This window comes from Pristiophorus japonicus, chromosome 1 (genome assembly GCF_044704955.1).
Source record: "Pristiophorus japonicus isolate sPriJap1 chromosome 1, sPriJap1.hap1, whole genome shotgun sequence".
NCBI classification, from domain to species: Eukaryota; Metazoa; Chordata; class Chondrichthyes; family Pristiophoridae; genus Pristiophorus; species Pristiophorus japonicus.
Window position 1 is genome coordinate 26,466,219 of NC_091977.1, and position 20,680 is coordinate 26,486,898.

At 45.5% G+C, this 20,680-nt stretch overlaps 1 protein-coding gene across 1 annotated transcript in view; it reads left to right on the forward strand.

The window, feature by feature from the left end:
* Positions 1-9,359: 9,359 nt before the first annotated feature.
* sap30l (sap30-like) overlaps positions 9,360-20,680 on the forward strand; it is a 29,667-nt gene continuing 18,346 nt past the window's right edge. The window contains exons 1-2 of the mRNA XM_070878280.1: positions 9,360-10,195; positions 16,973-17,098. Of these exons, the coding sequence (XP_070734381.1) occupies positions 10,010-10,195; positions 16,973-17,098 (312 nt within the window). The 5' untranslated portion in view covers positions 9,360-10,009. The remainder of the gene's footprint in view (positions 10,196-16,972; positions 17,099-20,680) is intronic.

Below are 20,680 nucleotides of genomic sequence, written 5' to 3' on the forward strand. Positions count from 1 at the left end.
TTTGCTCTATATTTTGATTTGCTGTCTGTGAAATAAAACAAATTAACGATTCATATCAGGCCATGTCCTACCTAATGTTTTCTTGGTCCACCTTCATAATGATTGGAAAATTGCACATGAAGGCATTTGTGAAAGATGCTACATCCAGAATTATGTATGTCAAGAGGGGATGTATTGTTACCTCTTCTATGTTTCGCTATCGTATAAGTTGATACTGGTCAGTGAGAGTCAAGTCCTGCACATAAAAGCTGTTGGATGCCCTTACAGAGGATGAGGGGGTTGACATATGAAAGAAGGTTGGGCCTCTACTCATTGGAGGCAGCGAATTCCACAGATTTACAACTCTCAGAGAAGAAATTCCTCCTCATCTCAGTTTTAAATGGTGGCCCCTTATTCTCAGATTATGCCCCCTAGTTCTAGTCTCTCCTATCAGTGGAAACATCCTCTCTGCATCCACCTTGTCAAGCCCCCTCATAATCTTATACGTTTCGATAAGATCACCTCTCATTCTTCTGAATTCCAATGAATAGAGGCCCAATCTACTCAACCTCTCCTCATAAGTCAACCCCCTCATCCCTGGAATCAACCTAGTGAACCTTCTCTGAACTGCCTCCAAAGTATATCCTTTCTTAAATATGGAAACCAAAACTGTACGCAGTATTCCAGCTGTGACCTCACCAATACCCTGTATAAATGTAGCAAGACTTCCCTGCTTTTATACTCCATCCCCTTTGCAATAAAAGCCAAGATTCCATTGGCCTTCCTGATCACTTGCTGTACCTGCATACTAACCTTTTATGTTTCATGCACCCCGACCCTCCGGCCCAACTGTACGGCAGCACTTTATAATTTTTCTCCATTTAAATAATAACTCGCTCTTCGATTTTTTTTCTGCCAAAGTGCATGACCTCACACTTTCCGACATTATACTCCATCTGCCAAATTTTTGCTCACTCACTTAGCCTGTCTATGTCCTTTTGCAGGTTTTTTGTATTCACATATTGCTTTTCCTCCCATCTTTGTATCATCAGCAAACTTGGCTACGTTACACGGTCCCTTATCCAAGTCGTTAATATAGATTGTAAATAGTTGGGGTCCCAGCACTGATCCATGCGGCACCCTACTAATTACTGATTGCCAACCCGAGAATGAACTATTTATCCTGACTTAAACGACCTCCGAATGACCCAAAGCGCTTTACAGCCAATGACGTATTTTTGGAGAGCATTCACTATTGTAATGTAGGAAGGCATGCCTTAATTTAGGTGGCCCCGATAAAGGCTCGGGCAAGTGATTTACTATCACGCCGGTTCAATCTGCTTAGAAACTTGCACTTTTACTGTCTCTGGAAGATTTAATGAAAAATTGCTGTATTTGGGGTAAGTGGAAATTTGTGGGACTTGTTATAGCATGTCACATGGGGCTGCAGAGCCTGCACTGTGCCGAATAAATGCAGGAATGGGCTGCATGAAGAAGAGTCGGTATAAACTGCTATCCTACTTCTCTCAGACATAGGATCTTGGAACACTAATGAAGTCACATTATATAGTTTTTTTAAGTTCCTGATGTTGATTAAAATTTGCCTGCCTAAATATCTTGGTTTTAAGTTACACAAATAGAAAGAGGCATGACATGACACAGCATCAAAAAGAACAGTGAGCCTGTAAACTAAACCCAAATAATCTGTACATAAAGCATGTACAAATTCCCAGCTATGTGTTATTGAAAAAGTTTAATTTCAAGATTTTGTTATTTTTAGTAACTATGTTTGCAATGTCAGTGCTAGTTACAATTTAATAAACTTTTATTAAAATAATTACAAGTGTGATTAGTTGCCTGCAGGGAATGAAATGCTTTACTTTTTTTAATGTTTTGTTATGAGTTCATTCTGATGTTTGTGTGCCTACTTGATTTGTTGGAAATGGGGATGTGGCGATGGAGCAAACCAGAATTACTGAAACTGCACAAATCAAAAATAAAACTGCTGATGCCGGAAATCTGAAAGTGAAGGTTGCACACCCCAAATGTTTACTCATAAGAACGTACTAAGAACATAGAATTAGGAGCAGGAGTAGGGCATATGACCCCTCAAGCCTGCTCCACCATTCAATATTCATTCATTCCTTTATTACAACAGGGACTACACTTCAAAAGTACTTCATTGGCTGTAAAGCACTTTGAGATGTCCGGTGGTTGTGAAAGGTGCTATATGAATGCAAGTCTGTCCTTTTCTTTCAATAAGATCATGGCCGATCTTCGACCTCAACTCCACTTTCCCTCTTGATATCATTTAATTCCGCTGGAGTCCAAAAATCTATCTATCTCACCTTTGAATATACTCAACAATTCAAAATCCACAGCCCTTTAGGGTAGAGAAATCCAAAGATGCACAACCCTCTATAAGTGAAGAAATTTCTCCTCATCTTGGTCTTAAATGGCCGACGCCCTATCCTTAGACTCCTTTTATCTTTAAGTTGCTTCCTGGCCTGCTACGTATTTGTCATGCATTTGTTTTTAATTATTTCTCTGAAGCTCTTTTGGAGTTTACCTGTAAAACATAAACATTAATCGGTGCCACCCGACCTGGATGACACACCAGACATTTACAAGGCCCCTTTTTTTTTGTGTGTTTTTCTTTTTTTTTGGGGCACTAAAATCACTTTTTTTTCCTCCAGTGCCCCCTATAAAAGGGGAGGGGGACACTAAAAGCACTGGCAATTAAAACAAATTAAACTTTAAAACGTAAAATCAAATTAAAATTTGGTTCCCGGGCGTGATGATGCACTCCAGTCCCTCCGGTGCCCACCTCTCGCGGAAGGCCGCGAGCGTACATGTGAGCGTTTGTGGCAAGGCTGGCATTTATTGCCCATCATTAGTTGCCCTGAGGTGATGGTGGGACTTCTATAACCGCTGCAGTCTGTGTGATAACGATACTGCCACAATGCTGTTGGGTAGAGTTTTCAAGGCTTTTGAGCACAATAAAGAAACAATGATATATGATGAATGCATAACTTCGAGGAGAACCTGGCAGTGATGGTGTTCTTATGCATCTAATGTACTTGTCCTTCTGGGTGCTGGAGGTCACGGGTTTGGGAGGTGTTGCTGAAGAAGCTTTGGCGAGTTGCTACTTTTGTCTGATTTTGAATTTATTCTCCCCCCCTCATTGTACTATGCTCGTTGCCAAATAGGCTCCTCGTCCCAGTCTTTTTTTACTGACGCAAACAAGGCTTTAACATATTGCACACATCTTTTTTGTACTCGGCGTTTATTTTGTGCATCTTGACAACGGCAGTTCGAAAACAAATTTGAGACGGCTGCCCCAGGAGTAGGACGGGCAACATGAATGTCTCACATCGAGTTTTTCTTTCCCTGTGCTCAACGCTTCCTGTTAGCGTCAAACCAAGGACTGTAATGCATTATGTACGGTATCGCAGGCCCAAACCGCTTCCGACCACATTGCTCTGCCATTGTGCATTGAATTGTCACTCAGTCGCCTTGACGTTCCCTACTTTGTAGTTTACAGTCGTTTTCTTTATCCAATCGTAACTTTCTACGTGTCTCGGGCAGGATCTTTTTTTAAACTTAACTTTCACATAACTGCATTTACTGGGTTCACTGGGATCTCACAGAAATACATGGGGGTTTTACAGCATTACACTTAAACGTTCGAGTTTAGCTCAGAATGAATTCAGACGAGCTCTACAAAATCCTGAATCGTGTTACTTGTTAAAAAGCTTTCGGATGTCTGCTGCAGAACAAAGTAAGCAGGAAGCGATACCGGAGAATGATTACACAGCAGTAACAAGAGCACATACAAACACAACCTGAACGCATCCTGTAGAAGTAAACTACCAGTACAGTAGCTGAACAAAAAAACTCCCCACACAATTTTTGTGTTTTAAGAAACACAGGCAACGTGTGTTGGCACTTCTACTTGCCATTTGGCTTTCTCACAAATGAAAGCACTGCTCTCTGAACCGGTGTCACCTTTTTACAATCGGCCATGCAATTTTTAGTTGTACACCATGTTTTTTAAAGTACATTAGTTTCCTGCTTGTCATGTATCTTACATTATTATATATAACTGTATCCTAACATGCTATACATGACTGTAATAAGATATGACCTGTAACCACCAGCATACCTTACCACCAGGGGTGCACTTGCAAGAGACAGGTATATAAGGACAGGTCTCAGGCAAGTGCAGCATTCCAGAGCTGTGAAATAAAGGTGCAGGTCCAGAGTGACCTTGACTTCACGACTTGCCTCGTGTGAATCTGTACTGAGGGGACAGGACTTTACAGTGGCAACGAGTTACGGGATTACAGAATCCACAGAATGGCGAACAACGGATCAGATGAAAAGTACAATGCGGGAGACAATTGGGAGGACTTTATAGAAAGGCTCCAGCAAAGCTTTGTAACCAAAGACTGGTTAGGCGACGATAAGGCAGACAAGAGAAGAGCCCATCTCTTGACCAGCTGTGGCTCGAAAACATACGCCTTAATGAAGGACCTGCTGAAACCCGAGAAACCAGCAAGCAAGTCGTTTGAAGAATTGAGCACACTGGTAAGAGACCATCTGAAGCCAGCGAGCAGCCTACACATGGCCAGACACAGGTTCTACAACTACAGACGCTGTGTGGGCCAGAGCATACCCGACTTTGTAGCGGAACTTCGGAGGTTGGCTAGTTTATGTGAGTTCTCCGATGAACTGAGGAGAGAAATGCTGAGAGACTTTTTCATTGAAGGAATAGGCCACGCAGGCATATTCCGAAAGCTCATAGAGACCAAGAACCTCACCTTAGAGGCAGCAGCACTGGATGCACAGACATTCTTGGTAGGGGAAGAAGTAACGACGTTGATTTACAATGCAGGTACGACAACTAACAAAATATCGGAACAAGAAGTTCACAGCATTAAACAAGCTGCTACCCCCACACACAGACAAAACCGGGAGAACAGGCTCTCGACAGCAGGCAGAAGCCATCAAGGGCCACAGGAACGGCCATTCACACCTCATCAATCCACAATGCAAGCAATCAACTACAAACTGAGAGAAGCTCAAGAGAGATCAGCCAGACGCAGCTCATTCTTTGGGAACACTGAACAATGGAACAGGTCTGTGCTGGAGGTGTGGGGGTGGGCACTCGTCAAGGGGATGTCGATTTCAGCAGGCTCTTTGCAGAAATTGTGAAAATACAGGGCATTTGGCCCACATGTGCAAAAAAACGGCAGCTCGGCTGGTATACAAATCGGATGGGTCGGAAAGCGGACCAGAAGATGGTGGGGACAGTACCCGGGACACCGATGTACAGCGGGTCAACACGATCAATGGCCGCTGCTCCTACAACAGGACGCCTCCTATAATGATAAGGGTCCTACTCAACGGGATATCTGTCAACATGGAGCTGGATACGGGAGCAAGTCAATCTCTCATGGGCGCTCAACAATTTGAACAACTGTGGCCGCATAAAAAAGACAGACCAAAACTCACAAGGGTCGACACCAAACTAAGGACCGATACCAAAGAAATCGTACCAGTCCTCGGCAGCGCCATGCTCTCTGTCACACACAAAGAGACAGTGAACCGACTTCCCCTGTGGATTGTCCCCGGAGACCCCCCAGCACTGCTGGGGAGAAGCTGGCTGGCAAAACTAAACTGGATGCCATGTTATTAGAGGAACGGACCTCCTGCTCAACAGTTATAAAGCGATTTGAACATCTCTTTCAGCCAGGTGTGGGAACTTTCAAAGGGGCCAAAGTCAAAATCGACATCACACAGGATGCTAGACCGGTCCATCACAAGGCCAGAGCTGTACCCTATGTGATGAGGGAAAAGATTGAACATGAACTAGACAGGCTTCTGCGGGAAGGCATTATATCACCTGTGGAATTTAGCGACTGGGCAAGTCCCATCGTCCCAGTCATGAAGCCTGATGGATCCGTACGAATCTGTGGGGACTACAAATCTACAGGACCAGTACCTGCTACCCAGAGCGGAGGACTTAATTGCCACATTGGCTGGAGGTAAACTTTTCTCAAAATTAGACCTCACATCTGCGTATACGACGCAAGAATTGACCGAGGAATCCAAGCTACTCACCACCATCAACACACATCGAGGCCTTTTCATGTACAATCGATGCCCATTCGGCATCAGGTCGGCAGCTGCCATATTCCAGCGCAACATGGAGAGTCTGCTCAAGTCCATCCCGGGGACAGTTGTATTTCAAGACGACATACTTATCACGGGCAGGGACACCGACTCCCATCTCCGTAATTTGGAGGAAGTACTAAAGCGGTTAGATCGGGTAGGCCTACGAGTCAAGAAATCCAAGTGCCTGTTTCTCACACCCGAGGTTGAATTTTTGGGCAGAAGGATTGCCGCTGATTGAATCCGTCCAACAGAGTCCAAAACGGAAGCAATTCGCCTGGCACCCAGGCCCCGGAATGTCTCAGAACTGCGCGCCTTTCTCGAGCTACCCAATTACTTTGGGAACTTTATGCAGAACTTAAGCACGCTGCTGGAGCCTCTCCACGTGCTACTCAGGAAGGGGTGCGATTGGTTTTGGGGGGACGCTCAGGAACACGTCTTCAATAAGGCACGCAACCTTCTGTGTTCCAACAGTGTTTTGACTTTCTTTGATCCAGGTAAAAAGCTAGTTCTCACATGCAATGCGTTAGCATATGGGGTCGGGTGTGTTTTGCAACATACCAATAGTGCGGGCAAATTACAACCCATAGATTATGCCTCCAAGTCACTCGCAGGCGGAGCGCGGGTACGTTATGGTAGAAAAGGAGGCGCTCGCGTGCGTGTACAGTGTCAAAAAGATGCACTAATACCTTTTCAGGGCCAAGTTCGCATTAGAAACCGATCACAAGCCCGTCACGTCCCTCCTATCCGAGAGCAAGGCAATAAACGCCAACGCCTCGGCGCGAATTCAACGGTGGGCACTCATGCTGGCGTCCTACGACTATACCATAAGGCACAGACCAGGCACAGACAACTGTACCGACGCGCTCAGCAGGCTACCCCTGGCGACCACGGAAGGGTCTGACGAACAGGACTGTGAGATAGTCATGGCAATCAATGCCTTTGAGTCCACAGGTTCGCCCATGGCGGCTCGCCAAATCAGAGCCTGGACGGCCAGCGACCCCACGTTACCCTTAGTAAAAAGATGTGTCCTAACCGGTGACTGGACAGAGGCTCGCGATGCCTGCCCCGAGGAATTAAAACCCTTTCACAGGCGTATGCATGAGCTATCACTAAAAGCAGACTGCCTGATGTGGGGCAGCCGAGTAGTCATGCCTCTGCGAGGCAGAGAGACATTTGTCCGGGAGCTCCACCGCGAGCACCGGGGGATCATTCTCATGAAGGCCATAGCCAGATCCCACGTCTGGTGGCCTGGTATTGATGCGGACTTGGAGCTCTGCATCCGAAGGTGCACCATTTGTGCCCAACTCAGCAATGCCCCCAGGGAGGCTCCACTGAGCCCCTGGCCTACCAAACCGTGGTCGCGGGTGCACGTAGACTATGCGGGCCCATTCATGGGCAAAATGTTCCTCGTAGTTGTAGATGCATTTTCAAAGTGGATCGAATGCACCATTTTAAACTCGAGCACAACCTCCACCTCTGTGGAGAGCCTCGCAACCATGTTTGCAACGCACGGAATCCCTGACATATTGGTCAGTGACAATGGTCCGTGCTTCACCAGCGCAGAATTCCAAGACTTTATAATTGACCATGGCACCGTTCAAGCCGGCCTCCAACGGCCAGGCGGAGAGAGCAGTGCAAATTATTAAACTTGGCATGCTTAAAATCCAAGGTCCCATGCTGCAGGGTCGCCTGTTGCGACTGCTGCTGGCATGCAGATCTCATCCACACTCATTGACTGGGATCCCCCCCCCCCCCGCGCAACTGTTGATGAAAAGGACTTTAAAAACAAGGCTCTCATTAATCCTCCCAGATATGCACGAAATCGTTGAGGCAAAGCGCCGTAAGCTGACTGAGTACCATGACAGAAATTCGAGGGGGAGATGGAATGAGATAGGGGACAAAGTGTTTGTACTAAACTATGGCAAGGGTCCCAAATGGCTTGCAGGGACAGTAACGGGCAAGGAAGGAAACAGGCTATTGGTAGTACAAATGGACAATGGCAAAACCTGCCAGAGGCATGTAGACCAAGTCAAAACCAGATTTACCAACAACAATGCGGAACCAGAGGCAGACTACAATGTGGAACTCGCACCACACCTGGTGGACAGACAGAGGGAACAACCTGAGGAAAGGGAAATCCCAACAGACATGCCAGGCGAGTCAACAACAATCACACCAATCGAAACAGACAGCCCAGGCGAGATACCAGCAACCACACCCAAAGAAAAACAGACACCAAGGCAAACAACTGAACCACAACTCAGATGCTCCACGCGAGAGCGTAGACCACCTGAGAGACTGAACCTATAAAGCCAATAAGACCTTGGGGGAGGGTGATGTCATGTATCTTACATTATTATATATAACTATATCCTAACATGCTATACATGACTGTAATAAGTTTTGACCTGTAACCACCAGCATACCTTACCACCAGGGGTGCACTTGCAAGAGACAGGTATATAAGGACAGGTCTCAGGCAAGTGCAGCATTCCAGAGCTGTGAAATAAAGGTGCAGGTCCACAGTGACCTTGACTTCACGACATGCCTCGTGTGAAGCTGTACTGAGGGGACAGGACTTTACACTGCTGGTCACCCTATTCGTGCTTGTCCGCCCCCCGACCCGCAACAAACAGCGAAAGCGAGGCATGCATGAAGCAGAAAATGTAATGTAAATGTAGATAATAAACTGCACTGTAACTGGAAAGAGGCACCATGCACTGCATTTAATCTGTATTGCATTGTGTTGAATTGCAGCATTTGAATTGTACTGTAATGCAACTTTACAAATTTTAGGAATAAAGTATATTTTTGAAATTAAAAATGCGGTGTGCGTGTAGGGCTTTTAAAAAAAAATCTTGGTGCTCAATTCGGTTTCCTCCTCCTACGAGCGCCACTTCTTCTGCGTTTAATCTGTGTGCGCGTGCGCACCAGTCTCCACCCCCCCCTTCGCTGCGCGTAGCATTCTGGGACGTGTAGTTTCTCTCTCTGCCGGCCGGCTGACGCACGTTGATGTGACGCGCGTGGAAGAGCCCCCCTCGAAAGGAACTACATTTCCCGCGGTGCGTCACTGACGCAGGGTTCCGAACGCTGGCAATGTAGCAACCGCGGGGCCATTATTTCCTGGTTCCAATTTGGAACGCTGGGGCAATGTAGCGATTGCAGGGGCCATTATTTCCTGGTTCCAATTTGGAACGCTGATACATGGCAACAGCTGTTGGGCAGAGGCAACCTGGACACTGCAGTCAGAGCCTGCCTGGAGCGGTCGGACCTCCTGTAATCTAATATTTGGGGTGTGTGTGTGTATGTTTTTATTTCCCTTCCCCATTTTTTGATTGAGAGAAAGAAAACGTGTGCAATACGTTTATTTATCCACCAGCTTGAGGTTTGTATTGTCCAAGGCTGAATGAAAACACTTTAATCCCGCTAGCTTTTTTTTTGTTGCTCTTCCTCCTCCTCTCTTCCCCCCCCCCCCCCCCCTCTTTTATTTTTCTTCTACAAAGACGCCGCAAGAAGGTGAAGAATTGTTCTAAAGGGCTTTGAACGGCCATTGTGAGCTGGTTGAGAGAGTTGTATTTTTTTTTGGGGGGGGGGTTTAAAAAAAACGAAATTAAAACCCACTGCGAAAGTTGCAGCATGAGTTCTTTAAGCCGCTGTTAAAGAGACACTTTCTGCCATATTGAATTTTTTTATTTTAAAAAGAGTTTTTTTGTTGCTGTTGTTGTGGAGCTGGTAGTGTTGCCGCCGGTCTCGAACCAACACACACATACACACACACACACACTTACTTACACACACTTACTTACATTGAGTTGAGAGACCCGTTCTCTGAAGCGGGGTTTGAGGAAAGATGAACGGATTTAGTACAGAAGAAGACAGCCGGGATGGCGGCGCCGGGGCTCCGGGCTTTGGGCACATTTGCTGCCTGGTTGATGATGGGGAGAGGTGCAACCGCCCTGCCGGCAACGCCAGCTTCAGCAAGAGGATCCAGAAAAGTATTTCACAGAAGAAACTCAAGCTGGAAACCGACAAGAACGTAAGTCTGTTGAGTTTTATTATACTTTTTTTTTAAACCCCCTGCAATTTTTCAGGCCGGTAGCTTCTGCAAAAGTAGCCAAAGTAATATTGTAAATAAAGAGGGGGTGGGGGGGGGACAATTTTCAGTGTCTGCAATTCAGCAATCGTACTGGACGTTCAACAAGACTGTCATGAGGTCGATCAGAGGCCTGAAATGTAGTGAATTTCAATACCCTGTACCGACTTAACCTGGCAACAGAGAATCTTTCTTTTAAAAATGAAAACATCCGATTTTTAGTTCTGTTTATCCGATATCCTGGTTTTAGAAGACCAGCATTTTCACAAGCTTACTGCTTGTATTAAACTGGCCTAAATTGTACGTCTCGTGTGACCTACAGTTTAACATTGGGGAGTATGTGGTCACAGAGTCGTCCTGATTGAGTGAAGTCGTTGCCCAGGCAGGAATGTTAAATGGCATTGCAGAGTTGGTAAATGCTCAGCCCAGTTTGGATCTTGAGCCACAACAGATCAGGAAAAGTTCCAGCTTGCATTCTTGGGTCTGTGCTGCTTTCAGCTGGTGTCACCGAGTGAGGTAGGAAGAGAGGGTATACAACTGGCCTCAGTGACTTGTTCAGTGAAAGGAAAATCAGCCAGGGTCTGGCCCCTGATGGGTGCACGGTAGTCCCAGATGGGAAGTATGAGCATCGAGCGAGGATGTATTTTGGCATGTGTTGACCTTGTCGTCAAATAGCCTGCTGGCACACCGTCTAGCCTCGCACATGATGGCTTGCCGCTTTGTTTGAGGTAGTTGAGCTGACTGAGGCATATGGAACCACATGCTGACTGAGAATTGGTGCTGTATGGAGAGAAGAGGAGAGGAAAGGGACACACTGGACCCTAGGAGCTGTTAAAGCAAAGCGATTCCTACGGGATATTGCGAAACGATAACCAAAAGAAAGAACATGCAATTATATAGTGTCTTTCCTGACTTCCGGCCGTCCCAGAGCACTTTACAGCCATTGAAGTACTTTTGAAGTGTAGTCACTGTTATGTTGGAAATGTGGCAGCCAATTTGCTCACAGCAAGCTCCCACAAACAGCAATGTGGAGATTTGTTTTCGAGATGTTGATTTGAGGGATAAATATTGGCCAGGACACCGTGTAAAATGGTCTGTTCTTTGAATCTCTTTGGAATCTTTTACAACCACCTGAGAGGTAAGATGAGGCCTCGGTTTAATGGCGACAATGCAGGGCTCCCTTAGCTGGAGTGTCGGTCTGAATTTTGTGCTCGTGTCTCTGGAGTGGGACTTGAACCTACAACTGTCTGACTTGATGGAGTGCTGCCAACTGAGCCACGGCTGACACCTTACTGAATCACCGGGTCGGCAAGTGTATTTGAGTGATGAGATTTGATTTTTGTGACATTGCCAAGTGTGCCCAGTGAGTGGCATGCTGTGTTGTGTTTTGGAACAGTGTAAGCGAGGAGGTCGTTGTTTTCCTCGGACTCCTGAAGATGTTGACTTGAGCCGACTTCTGCTTCCTTAGTCAGCGAGAGCCCTTTGGAAGCTTTTTCTGATGGCAGTTTCTTACACGCGAGTTGGGCTAGTCAGTGCGGCCAAGCTATTTGATCATGACAGGCCTGACTGGGTTAATGCTGATAAAATATTTCCCCTGGCTGGGGAGTCTAGAACATGGGCGTCACAATCTCAGAATAATGGTTTGGCCATTTAGGACTGATATGAGGAGAAATTATTTCACTCGAAGGGAATGTTATATCCCAGAGACCTGTGGATGCTCAATCGTTAAGTATTTTCAAGACAAAAGACAATACATTTTGGGGAATTAATGGATATGGGGATAGTGCGGGAAGGTGGAGTTGAGATAGATGATCAGCCATGATCTTGTTGAATGGCGGGGCAGGTTCGAAGGGCCAAATGGCCTCCTACTGCTCCTATTTCTTATATTTTTGTTATGGAAGTGTCGCAGCCAAACCTGGACCTGTCTGAACGATGCACTTGTATAGTAATCAAGAATGTGAGTTCTGACATTCTTTCCCTGCTGCTCTAGAATATACGTGTTCAGCCTATGGTGAACTATGGAAACTAAGAGCTATCCAGTTAATCTCATTTCCCCTACTCTTTTTCCTCCAATGTCCTGTAAATGTTGTCATGGCCAGATTTATCACCACAAGTGTTTCCCTACCAGTGATCAACTAACTCTCAGACCAGGGATCAAACCTGGAATCTTCCTGCTCTGTTGAGTTCAGTAGTTCCCCAACAGGAGAGCCCTCAGGAATTTCCATTGTAAAATTCTGTGCTGTAAGTTTCTACTATTCAGGACAGTCATTATTGTCATCTTTGCCAGAGCCCCAGGTGGGTAGAGAAAACGTTTCAAGGACACCCTCAAAGTCTTCCTTGATAAAGTGCAACATCCCCACCGGCACCTGGGAATTCCTGGCCCAAGACTGTCCAAAGTGGAGGAAGAGCAACCGGGAGGGCGCTGAGCTCGTCGAGTCTTGTTGCCGAGAGCATGTGGAAATCAAGCGCAGACAGCGTGCAGCAAACTAGGCTCCCCACCCACCCTTTCCTTCAACCACTGTCTGTCCCACCTGTGACAGAGACTGTAATTCCTGCATTGGATTGTGCAGCCACCTGAGAACTCACTTTAAGAATGGAGGCAAGTCTTCCTCGATTTCGTGGGACCGCGTATGATATTGTCATCTCGAGTCTTTGGCATCAGTGACCGTCATGGACTGCAATTTAATTACGATCAGTGTTGACTTCTTGAACTGTACAGTACCTTGAAACGAACTTCTGCTTCACGAGGACTAGATTCTGCAGCAGATCTATTCGTGATCAGAGGACGTCCCATTTTTTTGCTACAGTGCGGTAGTTATTTTACTGAGTAGTATTGGGAGGAACAATCCACACTGAACATGAGCTGTTTGCCTATGGAACTGAGATGTAAAGGATCGAAGGAAAAGTTGGACATCTCTTGCAGATATTTCAGTGATTGCTCACAGAACAGCACTTGCAGTGGATCCCTCAACCTGTAGTGATGTTGCTGTACTTATTCTCTACTCTGCCCCTGCTCACTTGCTTGTGATTGTTCAAATTCCTCCATAGCTTAACCACTCCCCATGTCTGTCATCTCCTCCAGCCCTACAATCCTCTGTGTTCCTACAATTCTGGCCTCTTGTGCATCCCTGATTTCTTACGCCCCATTATTGATGGCCGTGACTTCAGCTAGCTAGGCCCTAAGCTCTGAAATGTCCTGAGCCCTAAACCACTCTACCTCATTCTCGTCCTTTAACACGCTCCTTAAAACCTACCTCTTTGCCTAAGCTTTTGGTTATTTGTCCTAATATCTCCTTGTGTGGCTCGTGTCAAATTTTGTCTGATACCGCTCCTGTGAAGCTCCTTGGGACGTTTTACACCAAGTTTGCAGATGACACTAAACTGGGTGCGGTGTGAGCTGTGAGGAGGACGCTAAGAGGCTGCAGGGTGACTTGGACAGGTTAGGTGAGTGGGCAAATACATGGCAGATGCAGTATAATGTGGGTAAATGTGAGGTTATCCACTTTGGGGGCAAAAACACGAAGGCAGAATATTATCTGAATGGCGGCAGATTAGGCAAAAGGGGGATGTGCAGCGAGACCTGGATGTCATGATTCATCAGTCATTGAAGGTTGGCATGCAGGTACAGCAGGTGGTGAAGAAGGCAAATGGTATGGTGGACTTCATAGCAAGGGGATTTGAGTACAGGAACAGAGAAGTCTTACTGCAGTTGTACAGGGCCTTGGTGAGGCCCCACCTGGAATATTGTGTTCAGTGTTGGTCTCCTAATCTGAGGAAGGACGTTCTTGCTATTGAGGGAGTGCAGCGAAGGTTCACCAGACTGATTCCTGGGATGGCAGGACTGACCTTTGAGGAGAGACTGGATCGACTGGGCCTGTATTCACTGGAGTTTAGAAGGATGAGAGGGGATCTCATAGAAACATATAAAATTCTGACGGGACTGGACAGGTTAGATGCAGGAAGAATGTTCCCGATGTTGGGGAAGTCCAGGACCAGGGGACATAGTCTTAGGATAAGGGGTAAGCCATTTAGGACTGAGATGCGGAGAAACTTCTTCATTCAGAGAGTTGTTAACCTGTGGAATTCCCTACCGCAGAGTGTTGTTGGTGCTAGTTCATTGGATATATTCAAGAGGGAATTAGATATGGCCCTTGCGGCTAAAGGGATCAAGAGGTATGGAGAGAAAGCAGGAACGGGGTACTGAAGGAATGATCAGCCATGATCTTATTGAATGGTGGTGCAGGCTCGAAGGGCCTACTCCTGCACCTATTTTCTATGTTTCTATGTTAAAGGTGATATATAAATACAAGTTTTATTGTGATTCTGTGGCCAAGTAGAAGCCAAATCACAGCTACAGCATTGCATATATAGTCAGCAAAGAACCAATACAATTGACATCACCGTGAGTAGGATTGCCAAATACTGTACAAGATAATGACTAGAGCAGCATTTGTGCTCAAGTCCTTGGAGTGGGACTTGAACCCACAGCCTTCTGACTCAGACGAGAGTGCGAACCACTAAGCCAAGGCTGACACCTCTATTTATGGGAATCTTGGCTTTGAATTGTGTGGGACGCTGTACTTGTTTTCAGTGCCACAATGTAACTTACTGGACTATTTTTTTTAAAGTAGTACTTCTGGTTTATGGCCAAATGTTTTCTCATTTGTTTTTGAAATTTTGAACGATGGCTGGATGAAATCTTTAAACTTCCACTTCACAGTTTGTTGCCTAGCTTCAATTGCGTTGCACACATCAGTTGAAAAGTTCATGAAGATACTTAAGCTATGTTGTTTGCTCTTTAATATTAATACCTATTGGTCCTGTACTGGGCAATTTCATAAACTCATATAGCACAGCAGGGGACCATTTGGCCAATCGTGCCTGTGCCAAATCTTTGAAAGAGCTGTCCAATTAGTCCCACAGTCCCCTGCTCTTTCCCCGTAGCCCTGCAAATCTTTCCTTTTTAAGTATATATCCAGTTAAGAATATATTCATTCCCCCCCCCCCCTACTCCACGCAACCCAACCAGGATAGATCCTACTTGATCATAGAAAGTAGGTGCAGGAGTAGGTAATTCGGCCCCTCGAGCCTGTACCACCATTCAATAAGATCATGGCTGATCATTCACCCCTTTCCTGCTTTCTCTCCATACACCCTGATCCTTTTAGCCGTAAGGACCATATCTAACTCCGTCTTGAATACATTTAACGAACTGGCATCAACAACACTCTGCAGTAGAGAATTCCACAGGTTACCAACTCTGAGTGAAGAAGTTTCTCCTCATCTCGGTCCTAAATGGCTTACCGTTATCCTTAGACTGTGACCCCTGGTTCTGGACTTCCCCAACATCGGGAACATTCTTCCTGCATCTAACCTGTCCAGGCCCGTCAGAATTTTATATGTTTCTGTGAGATCCCCTCTCATTCTTCTAAACTCCAGTGAATACAGGCCCAGTCGATCCAGTCTCTCCTCATATGTCAGTCCTGCCATCCCAGGAATCAGTCTGGTGAACCTTCGCTGCATCCCCTCAATAGCCTGAGACTGCTGACAGTTTTGAGTCCTGCTAGATGAAGAGAAGGTATCGGGAACTTCTGCATTAGAAACATACAAATTTACAGCACAGAAGGAGGCCATTTCGGCCCATCGTGTCCGCGCTGGCCAACAAAGAGCCACACGACCCTCTGTCAGCAGCCCTGAAAGTTGCATATAAACCAATGAATAATGTCGGAACGGTAAAGAGCATCCGGTTCAACCAGTCCGCCCCACACAACTGCGACATCCTACACTCCACCCCAACCGGAGCCATACGATCAACTGGGAGAGATAAAAAAACAGATTTAAAAACCCAGGCCAAGTGGGGAAAAAAATCTGGGAAAATTCCTCTCCTACCCATCCATGCAAACAAAACTAGTCCAGGAGATCACTCTGGCCGTATTGGATTCCCTGAAGTACTTGCCATCATAACTGCGCCAGCCAGCAAGAAGTTATCCAGTCTAATCCCACTTGCCCTGCAGGTTACAGCACTTCAAGTGCACATCCAAGCACCTTTTTAAATATGGTGAGGGTTTCTGCCTCCTCCACATTTCCAGGCAGTGAGTTCCAGAACCCCACAACCCTCTGCGTGAAGAAGCTTTCCCTCAAATCCCCTCTAAACCTTCCACCAGCCACCTTAAACCTATGCCCCCTCATAATTGATCCTTCCACCAAGGGAAATAGGCCCTTGCTATCCACTAAATCCAGGCCCCTCAAAATTTTATACACCTCGATGAGATCTCCTCTCAGCCCCCTTTGTTCCAAGGAGAACAAACCCAGCCTATCCAATCTGTCCTCATAGCTAAGATTCTCCATTCCAGGCAGCATCCGAGTAAATCTCCTCTGCACCCTCTCCAGTGCAATCACATCCTTCCTATAATACAGCGACCAGAACTGCACGCAGTATTCCAGCTGTGGCCTCACTAAAGTATTATACAATTTAAGCATAACCTCCCTACGCATGTATTCTGTGCCTTGGCCAATAAAGGCAAGCATTCCGTATACCTTCTTAACCACCTTATCCACCTGGCTTGCTACTTTCAGGCTCTGAGTGGAGTGAAAACTGATGCTAATTTAAGTTCGAGACGTCAATTCTGTCTCGCTACATTTGACCCACCTCCACTCTGCAACGATTTCATTACAGCGTATTGTAACTGGTGCTGTTTTTTCTTTACATTTGTTTTCCAGGTCCGACATCTGTACATATGTGACTTTCACAAAAGTTTCATCCAAAGTGTGCGAAATAAGAGAAAGAGAAAAGGTAGCGATGACGATGGGGGCGATTCACCAGACCATGACGCTGAATCTCCAGAGGTAAATGTGTCTAACACCGGTAGTTTGGGTGCTTTTTAAGGGACTTTCATCGTCAAGTTTTAAAAATCTATTTGCCTTTTGCTTCAAAATTCTTTATTTGCAAATTCCCCAAACCCAAATTTCCAACCTCTTCTCATTACACTGACTCCTGGCTGGGTTGCTCTTCACAAGCTGAGGTTTCCCTAGGGTACGTCATTAGGGTGGCTATTGTCCACGTGATGGTGCGCATCTGCTCAATGTGCAGAGGCATCATGACCAAGTCCAGTAATGTCCCCATTCGACGTGCAGAATGCATACACGTCCAACTGAGATCGCTGGATAAGTGATTAGGAAAACATGCACTGGCTGATCTTTTCCCTGTCTTTCTAAACCAACAGCACCAAGGACAGTGGCAGTGCCCTGCTTTTATTGCACCCCTTACCAGGGCTGCCAAGGTCAGTTGTATGCCAACCGCTGCCCCCATTGAGAGTGGCGAACACAGTACAGATCATGGCTTGAAACTGGGCCTTTGCTGATCGGAATGATTCAGCGACTCGTTGGATAAGGCAATTGAAAGACCTTATTTGCAAATTTTCTCCCACTTTTTTCCCTCCAGACTTCCCACACAAGGGCTTTCCTGCGTACTTTATTAGTAAACTTCCTGCAATGTCATTTGATGCAATGCGAAGTAACAGCGCCTCACTGTATGATTTGTTTTGATCTCGAGGAGAAGAGAAAGGCGGTGATTGTATAGGATATGTTGATTATTTGTGGCATTAATGCTATCCTCCAAAGACTCTTTTTGCAAATGCTTGAGGCAGTACAACATTTAAGATTTATTATTTAACTGACATTTTTCACTTTTTCACTTTACATGTCTGTTTTTAAAAAAAAAAAGCTCTCACTATCACAAAGAATGAGCCTTGTTCTGGTCCACCTTCCATCGCCTTGATGAGGACAAACATTTCATTTTAAACCTCGCTGTCAGGATATCCTTTAGAAATCACCTTGTACCATTAGAAATCACCTTGTACATTCAGACTTTTTTTTTTCAAATTCTCCCTCTTAATGAAATAACTTGCATTTATCTAGCGCCTTTCACGATCTTGGGACATTCCAAAGCACTTTAGAAACATAGAAAATAGGTGCAGGAGTAGTCCATTCGGTCCTTCGAGTCTGCACCACCATTCAATAAGATCATGGCTGATCATTCAACCCCTTTCCTGCTTTCTCTCCATACCCCTTGATCCCTTTAGCCATAAGGGCCATATCTAACTCCCTCTTGAATATATCTAACGAACTGGCCTCAACAACTTTCTGCGGTAGAGAATTCCACAGGTTGACAACTCTCTGAGTGAAGATGTTTCTCCTCATCTCTGTCCTGAATGGCTTACCCCTTATCCTTAGACTGTGACCCCGGTTCTGGACTTCCCCAACATCGGAAACATTCTTCCTGCCTTTAACCTGTCCAATCCCGTCAGAATTTTATATGTTTCTATGAGATCCCCCCTCATTCTTCTAAACTCCAGTGAATACAGCGCCAGTCGATCCAGTCTCTCCTCATGTGTCAGTCCTGCTATCCCGGGAATCAGTCTGGTGAACCTTCGCTGCACCCCTTCAAAATAGCAAAAACGTTCTTCCTCAGATTAGGAGACCAAAACTGAACACAATATTTCAGGTGTGGCCTCACCAAGGCCCTGTACAACTGCAGTAAGTCCTCCCTGCTCCTATACTCAAATCCTCTAATTATGAAGGCCAACATTCCATTTGCCGCCTTCACCGCCTGCTTGCCAACTTTCAATGACTGATGTACCATGACACCCAGGTCTCGTTGCAACTCCCCTTTTCTTAATCTGTTACCATTCAGATAATATTCTGCCTTCGTGTTCTTGCCCCCAAAGTGGATAACCTCACATATATCCACATACAGCATCTGCCATGCATTTGCCCACTCACCTAACCTGTCCAAGTCACCCTGCAGCCTCTTAGCATCCTCCTCACAGCTCTCACTTTCACCCAGCTTAATGTCATCTGTAAACTTGGAGATATTACACTCAATTCCTTCGTCTAAATCATTAATATATATTGTAAATAGCTGGGGTCCCGGCACTGAACCCTGCGGCACCCCACTAGTCACTGCCTGTCATTCTGAAAAGGACCCATTTATTCCGACTTTCTGCTTCTTGTCTGCCAACCAGTTCTCTATCCACGTCAATACATTACCCCCAATACCATCAGCTTTAATTTTGCACACTAATATCTTGTGTGAGACCTTGTCAAAAGCCTTTTGAAAGTCCAAATATACCACATCCACTGGTTCTCCCTTGTCCACTCTACTAGTTACATCCTCAACAAATTCTACAAGATTTGTCAAGCAGGATTTCCCTTTCATAAATCCATGCTGACTTGGACCGATCCAGTCACTGCTTTCCAAATGCTCTGCTATTTCGTCTTTAATAATTGATTCCAACATTTTCCCCACCACCGATGTCAGGCTAACCAGTCTATAATTCCCTGTTTTCTCTCTTCCCTCCTTTTTTAAAAAGTGGTGTTACATTAGCTACCCTCCATTCCATAGAAACTGATGCAGAGTCAATAGAATGTTGGAAAATGGTGACCAATGCATCCACTTCCTTGGGTTGCATCCCAGAGTACAGAGAAATTGATGGGATTTATTGGCCTTCAATCCCATCAATTTCCCGAACACAATTTCCTGACTAATAAGGATTTCCTTCAGTTCCTCCTTCTCACTAGACCCTCGGACCCCTAGCAGTTCCGGAAGGATATTTGTGTCTTCCTTCGTGAAGACAGAACCAAAGTATTTGTTCAATTGGTCTGCCATTTCTTTGTTCTCCATTATAAATTCACCTGATTCTGACTGCAAGGGACCTACGTTTGTCTTCACTAACCTTTTTCTCTTCACATATCTATAGAAGCTTTTGCAGTCAGTTTTTATGTTCCCTGCAAGCTTCCTCTCGTACTCTATTTTCCCCCTCCTAATTAAATCCTTTATCCTCCTCTGCTGAATTCTAAATTTCTCCCAATCCTCAGGTTTGCAGCTTTTTCTGGCTGATTTATATGCCTCTTCCTTGGATTTAACACTATCCCTAATTTCCCTTGTTAGCCACGGTTGAGCTGCCTTCCCCTTTTTATTTTTACTCCAGACAGGGATGTACAATTGTTGATGTTCATCCATGTGATTTATAAATGTCTGCCATTGCCTGTCCACCATCAACCCATTAAGTTTCATTTGTCAGTCTATCCTAGCCAATTCACATCTCATACCATCGAAGTTACCTTTTCTTAAGTTCAGGACCCTAGTCTCTGAATTAACTGTGTCACTCTCCAATATTAATAAAAAATTCTACTAAATTATGGTCACTCTTCCCCAAGGGGCCTCGCACAACAAGATTGCTAATTAGTCCTCTCTCATTACACAACACCCATGTCCAGATGGCCAGCTCTCTAGTTGGTTCCTCGACATATTGGTCTAGAAAACCATCCCGAATACACTCCAGGAAATCCTCCACCACCATATTGTTACCAGTTTGGTTAGCCCAATCTATATGCAGATTAAAGTCGCTCATGGTAACTGCTGTACCT